This window comes from Apis laboriosa, unplaced genomic scaffold (genome assembly GCF_014066325.1).
Source record: "Apis laboriosa isolate Shangri-la unplaced genomic scaffold, ASM1406632v1 scaffold62_cov152, whole genome shotgun sequence".
Taxonomy (NCBI): domain Eukaryota; kingdom Metazoa; phylum Arthropoda; class Insecta; order Hymenoptera; family Apidae; genus Apis; species Apis laboriosa.
This window is the reverse complement of record NW_025223954.1, coordinates 330601-337841: the sequence shown is the minus strand read 5'-3', so window position 1 is coordinate 337841 and position 7241 is coordinate 330601. Positions and strand designations below refer to the sequence as shown.

At 42.4% G+C, this 7241-nt stretch overlaps 1 protein-coding gene across 1 annotated transcript in view; it reads right to left on the bottom strand.

Moving 5' to 3' along the window:
* Positions 1 to 2325: 2325 nt before the first annotated feature.
* LOC122718356 (homeobox protein OTX2-like) overlaps positions 2326 to 7241 on the bottom strand; it is a 37156-nt gene continuing 32240 nt past the window's right edge. The window contains exons 3-4 of the mRNA XM_043943320.1: positions 6914 to 7068; positions 2326 to 3542 (exon numbers count right to left, since the gene is read on the bottom strand). Of these exons, the coding sequence (XP_043799255.1) occupies positions 2823 to 3542; positions 6914 to 7068 (875 nt within the window). The 3' untranslated portion in view covers positions 2326 to 2822. The remainder of the gene's footprint in view (positions 3543 to 6913; positions 7069 to 7241) is intronic.

Below are 7241 nucleotides of genomic sequence, written 5' to 3'. Positions count from 1 at the left end.
TCTACGTGTGTATTGATGGTTAAATAAATCGAACAAATATTTTATTAATAATATGCGATGGTTTATTTCGACGTAGGAAGATTTTCATGATAAAGCATCATCATGTATCTTACAAGTTTAGATAGTTCTGTACAAGTTTTTGAGTCGTATTTATTACAAAGTTGCTTAACGTGTTTATGTGCGCACAATATGTAATCATTACGGTTTACATTTTTCTATTATTAATTGTTATCGATATTTTTTTTTTTTTTCATTTCTTTACTTGCATTTACGATCTAATCCATAATATACATTAGGGTTGTATACACGAAATATACACTCACGATTAAGTATGCATTTTTTTTTAAATTGTTTTTAATGTATTTGCCTTTTTTTTTTTTTTCCTGTTCGGAGACTATTACAACAGCGAAACCTGCTTTTTCTTCGTATTTTTTTCCCTTCCCCCTCCAAAAATGCTACGCGTATTTTTCTTTTTTTTTTTTCCATTTCACTTTATTTCATTTCATTTCATTTCATTTCATTTCATTTCATTTCATTTCATTTTATTTTATTTTATTTTACTTTATTTTACTTTATTTTATTTTATTTTACTTTATTTTATTTTATTTTATTTTATTTTATTTTACTTTAGTTTATTTTATTTTATTTTATTTTATTTTATTTTATTTTATTTTATTTTATTTTATTTTACTTTATTTTATTTTATTTTATTTTATTTTATTTTATTTTATTTTATTTTATTTTATTTTATTTTATTTTATTTTTGCCCGGATTACGTCGAGCGTAGCGCGAAAAAAAACTCAAATTCCAATGAGAAAAAAAGAAAAAAAGAGAGAGAGAGAGAGAGAGAGAGAGAGAGAGAGAGAGATAGAGAAAAAAAGTGAATAAATCGACGAGAACCTTTAAAGAATGGCGTCCACGCATCCACGCAATCTTTCGGGCAAAGTAATTTTTGCAAAGCGAGATCAAACGGATCTCCGAGCTGGTTAGATCTCCGTCGGCTTCTCGATCATCTCTGTTTCCGATCTCTCATGGGTGCGCACACTCTGCTCTTCCTATTTACAACAAACTTCCGGCTACTGGCCGTGCTTGATATGATAATAATTATCGATACAATGCTAATCGTAAGAATAAGAATCATAAAGATAATGCTTAATAATTAATGATAACGGCAGTGGTGAGTATTCGTTCAGCATTGGGGAAAAAAAAAAAAAAAAAGAAAAAAAGCAAACGACACGTTAAATCCGCTCGCGGATTCCTTTCCTCATATTCGATATGCTTGCCCATGCTCTCATCCATCTCGCCGATTGCTATATTTATTTATTTATATATATATATATATAAGGTGTCTGCTCTTTTCTCGAAAATAAAATATCAAAGAACAACGAAACGCGGAATTATTAATGTTTCTCGATCGTCGCGAAAAATAAAAGTAAAGAAAGGAATAAAAAAAGAAACGATTACGCATTTGCGATTTATTACCCCCCCCCCTCTCCCCCCTTCCGTTGACGCACGATTTATCAACGATCAATGCCTTTATGATCTTTAAAGATGATCACCGTTTCGATTGTCTCTGAATTTTAAGTTCGAAGAATATATATATATATATTATCGCACGCGTATTCTCGGTTCTTGCGTATTTTCTCTCTTACGAATGATGAATTCTATGCGTGTGATTTCATTGAGTTCGATTATATTATAATTTTATTACCTCAAAAATATCACCAATCGATTTTACTTATTCCTTAGGAGGATAGCGGAGCGATTGAGAAATCAAATCAACGAAAATACAGTCGGTCGGAATATCGTCGTCCGATCGAAAGAAAGAGTTCATTCGACGGAAACGTTGTTTCGTGTCGTTTCGATGAATTTTATTTGAATTAGAAGAAAGTGACAAAGTTGTTCTTCTTAATCGTTCGTGTGATAAAGAATTCATTCGTTTATCATGGAATCGTATCGAATCGTGTCGTATCAAAATTGTTGCTCGATTATTCCACTCGAACTCGCACTTTGGTGAAATAATCATCCTTCGTTTTCTGTCATGGAGATCATTTGTTAAGAGAGGTACAACTTAGATTCTCTCTCTCTCTACATATATATATATATACGTTTATATTATTTAGGCAGATATTCAAGGCCGACCTAAATACGAAAGACAACGAGGAGTGTATCATAAATTATGGCGAGGCTCGATTTTTTGTACATATTCCTCTTGCAAATACTCACTTATTTATCCATTTATTCTCTCATTCTTCCAAAAAAAAAAAAAAAAACGGAGCCAGTGAAGACTTATCTCTAATTAGTTCGACGACAAATTACCCGAAATTGGCCGCAAAAATTTCATTTCCACGAATCATTTTGAAATGAATCCCATCTTTCATATTATTTCCTTCAATTCTCTTATCGTTATAGGAGCAATAAATTTCCACAAAAAAAAAATTACATTCTATTCAATGCAATCACTACACAAATTGCAATATCATGGTTGGAAGTCCTCTCTGAAGCATACGATGCACATGTATATGTATGACGATATATCCGGGCGCGAAAATTGGCGCGAAAATTCTCTCAGAAACAAAAAAGAAAAAAAAGCGAGGTAAAAGGAGAAGAAAGGAGAAGAAAGACGAGATCGAGGATCCATTCGTACGTTCGTTCTTTCGTTCGATTTCATTTCAATTGTTATCATCGGAATCGATATTACCATTGATCTCGGAGCAATTCGCCGTCGAGTTGAGACGCCAATTGTACGATCCGAGCGCTGTCTCTTGCGCGCGATTGAAGATTCCCGTCGACCTACTACCACTACTACCACTACTGGACCGCTATACCATCGCCTGATACTTTTGATCGGGCAGTATGTAACCGTCAGAGTCGGACGGTGAGGCGGTCATGTCGTTGGGGCCGGACGCGTTCAAATGGTGGCTGGTCAAGTGGGACATGGAGGAGGTGAGCGCCATGTTGTGGTGGTACTGGGGATGGTGATAATTTCCCTGGGGGCTGTGATGCATGTGAGAGATCTGGGTCTGATAATAATCGCCGCTTGTGTACGGGTTCTGGTAGGCATTGTAAGTCTGCCCGGCGTAACATTGGCTCGGGTTCACCGAGCCCGGTGACGCTGAACTCCAAGTGAAACCATACTCGCCGTGATGAATTTGGTTCATCGGTGGGGGGTAAGAAGACGGCGGTAACTGGCTAGAGCCCGGAGTCAAAGGAGGAGACGGGGTGGTGAGGGCGCTGTTTGCCCCGCTACCGCCTGTCGGCGTTACACCCAACCGCGGATAGGTGGATGTCGTCGACAAGAGTGGCGAGTTGGGCCCGGGCGCCTCTTTGCCCCGTGGCGGAGAGACGGGCGAGGAACGTCTGCTCGGCGTCGCGGTCGAGCTCGTCGACATCTTGTTGCCGTTGCTCGAGTTGCTCTGCGCCTGGCTCGACCTTGGCGACCCTTTCGAGGGCGAGGCTTGCTGCTGTTGCTGCTGCTGCTGTTGCTGCTGCTGCTGCTGCAACTGTTGCCTGCACTTCGCCCGCCGATTCTTGAACCAGACCTGTGAAAACAAAAGGGGGAAGAAAAGGAAGATGGATTAAGTCTCGATCGAAATAATAATCTCGAGTGCGTCCACGACGCGCTTCGACGTATTCGCTTTCCACGCTTTCCTTCTTCTCGAGCGAGTTTCGAATCGAGTTTCCGTGGGTCGGCGATACGAAACGTATCGTAGCGTAGCGTAGAGGGTAGTATCTCGGTAGTGGGGCGGTAGCTTCTCTTTCGCGAGGGATCGCCCGAAAAGAAAAGGTGTCCCGCCACGAGGGATGGAGGAAGAACCGTTGGCAACCGTGGGGAGAGTTAATCGGTGCAATGGGAAAGTAATCGCGGGCGGGCGGCCGTAACATTTCATTAAATCGTAACAATAACAACGAAGAGGGGAGAGAGGAGGGGGGAGAAGGTAGAGAAGAGTTCAGGGGCTTTTATACGCTTTTATACGTGTATACGAAAGTTTTACACGCTCGCGCGTTTTCGTATACGTGTGTACTATCCCCCGGGATATTCACTTTGCCGAACGGTGTTTGCTAGAATGCGCGAATTAAAATCTATCGTATATACATATATATATATATATGTATATACATATGCACAACGATTTCTATTACTTCGTCGAATAATTTATCGAAAAACGCGTTCATCGTCGTAACGCGAATGTAATAACGCGCAGGAGGCTCGTGATACAAAAACGCTTTAAACGAAATTGGACTGAGTAGTGCCGCTGCCCTACTAGAAAGGAAAGAAGGAGACCTTCTTTCTCCCCTGCCTTTCTGCCAAGAGACAAGGATACTGCCGAGCATGGACAAAAAAAAAAGAAAAAAAGTATCCCCCGTAGTAGGCCGCAAGTTTCGCTCTCCACGCAGACTTTCCCCCTCTTTCACTCCCCCTCACGCACCCTCTGTAATCCGGGCACACAATGTGGCCAGGGGTGCGATCCTATGAATCTATGCCCGTGCCTTTAAAAGCAAGATCCGCCTTTATTGTTGTTATTATCGGCCAGTATTGTAACAGTTGTTACGAAGAACGCGAATCGTCCAACCGTGTACCGGGATTTCCAGTCGCCATGAATCCAGTCGCGCTGAGTTGGGTCGAGTTGAGAACGGAAGGGAAAAGTATGGTCGCCTCTCGATCTCGTCGACAATACACACACACACACACATATATATATATGGGGTTGAACGAGAGAAGTTGAACGTGAACGAAGCGCGAAAAATTCGAAATCGAAAATTCCGAACGAATCGACCATCGTCGATGAGATAAGATAAGATAAGAGAGAAACCGTTCCTCCACTTTGTATCGGTCGATGGACGGATTCTCGTTTCGCGACCCTCGTAGAGGCGAAGGGGTGCGAATATTCGCGCGATATTGCGCGATATCAACCGCAAGAGGAATGATCGTGACGAGAGGAAGGAGGAGATCTCGAAGGGGACGAAGAGAGAGAGAGAGAGAGAGAGAGAGAAAACGCCCATTACCGCTCCGTGTTTGCACAACGACACCCCTCTCCCTTCCCTCCTCCCCTCCCTCCTCCCTCCCCAGGAACAACACACAACTCGCAGCTACCCCAAAAACCAACTGAACGGGTCCTGGTGCCATCCCCGGTGGAAGCCCTCGGGGTGAACCACAGTCAGTTTCTCTCCACTACTCTGTGTATCGATGGCTAGGTGTAAATTGCATCACCATCTGGTTAGCATCCAACATGGAAAACCAACCCATTTACCACTGGGCTGGAGCAGCTGCGTTGACATTTTCGTTATGACAAATATATTTTCTTATTTGCGCTATTAATATATATATATATATATATATACGCGTTATATTACAACAAGAACGAAAAGATATTATTAAGAGATAATACGCGTAATTCGTCTGTTGGAGAACATTGGAATACTGAGAATTGTACGATGCCTGCATCATTCGTGTCTACGATAATTTTTAATTTATCGTAGAGCGAGTGGAGATCGGAACGGTTACGGATATTTTTTTCGCGATATTGAAGATTATCGTGGAAGCGGAATTTAATACGAGAATAAATTCGTAAGGTAAACCTGTTCGCGAGGAGAACAGTTTATCGCCCTCCCATCCCTGTCGGATGGTAGTAGCGATGGTAGTAGCCGGATAGGCTCGTCTCTTTTTCACCGAGAAAAATAACGTTTTGACGCGCTCCTCGATCGTAAATGATGGACGAACGACCTGGCGCATTCAAACGTAGCAAACATCGCGCGCAGCTGTGTCGTTCTCTCGCAGAGAGGACAGGCGTATAGAAACTCGCGAGCGAGATAGAACGAAGGGCTATAATCCAGGAACAAATCAACTATATGTTGTGTTCCATACATCGTGCTTCTGTGTTCCACCTAACACACCTCTACCCCCCTCCCCTATGGTATAGATAACTCTGTACAGAATATACAACTCTCTCTCTCCCCTCTCCTCTCCTTCTCCCTCGAAAACTTTTAGATCCCCTCCCTCCTCCCTTATCCACCTCTCCCCTTCGATATTATTCGTTCACGTGCACGATGTATATATTCGTGTGACGTATATATAATATATATATATATATATATATGTATCACACCCTTTAGCAGTTGCGCCTTCATTCACCTCGAAGGCTTAACTTCGCGTGGAAACTCCGTGGAATTTCCGGAGTCACGGTTCGTCCTCGAAATCTCGATAAATCGAGACGCGAAATCCTTCCCAATCGAGAGGTCACTTTAATCGAGCTCGATGACTTTCGACCTTATTCCACAAGATGCTCTTGATTTATATCTTATTTACTACGCTACACTGCACAAATTCAAACGTTTCTCCATCGAATCAGGAACACGCGATTAAAAGTGGCGTTTCGCGAATCTCGAGGAAGGGGGACGATGGAATGGCGTTTCGCGATCGCTCTACACATTCCCGTGACTCGAGGAGCATAAAGATATAAAGATGTTACGAGGACCGCAATAAAAGCGTCAACGAGCTCGTCTATCAATGTACAGCCACGGGTGGGACAATGGCGGAAAGCGGAGGGACGTAGGGCGCGACACCGCGTTGTGTAAATACCTTAAATCTCGTCCATGCTTGCCGAAGCACGAAACACTCCCATTCCCCCTCTGTCCCTCTCCTACTCGTTACTATCGCTCGACCGAGATTGTCACTGTCGTTTCTCCCGTGACTTGTTGGATAGGGTAATCCGTACGCGACGAATAAAGCCGACGATTTCCTCTTTTCGGCTTTCCCGCGGAATCGATTTTTTTCGTCGTCGTGGATAATAATAACGATTCGTTCGAAAGGAAAGAAGAAAGGAAGGAAGGAAGGAAGGAAAAAAGGAAGAGGAGTGAATAAATAAAGAGGAGAAGGAGAAGGAAGAAGAAGTGGGGGAAAATATAAATTCACCTGAACTCGTGATTCCGGCAGATTAATTTTCAATGCAACTTCTTCTCGCATGAAGATGTCCGGGTACCTAGTTTTCGTAAACAGTCCTTCCAACACGTCTAATTGCGCTCTGGTGAACGTTGTTCTCTCTCTGCGCTGTTTCCGCTGGTTCATCCCTGAAACACGAAAAATCGAAGCGAATTAGAAAGAAATTCCGCGACTCGAACGAATTTTAATCGAATTTTAAATGCACGCGTGACTCTCGCGCGTCGTGATTTTTTGGACTGATTGCCAACAATTTTTCTTCTCTCTCTCTCTCTCTCTCTCTCTCTCTCTCTCTCTCTCTCTC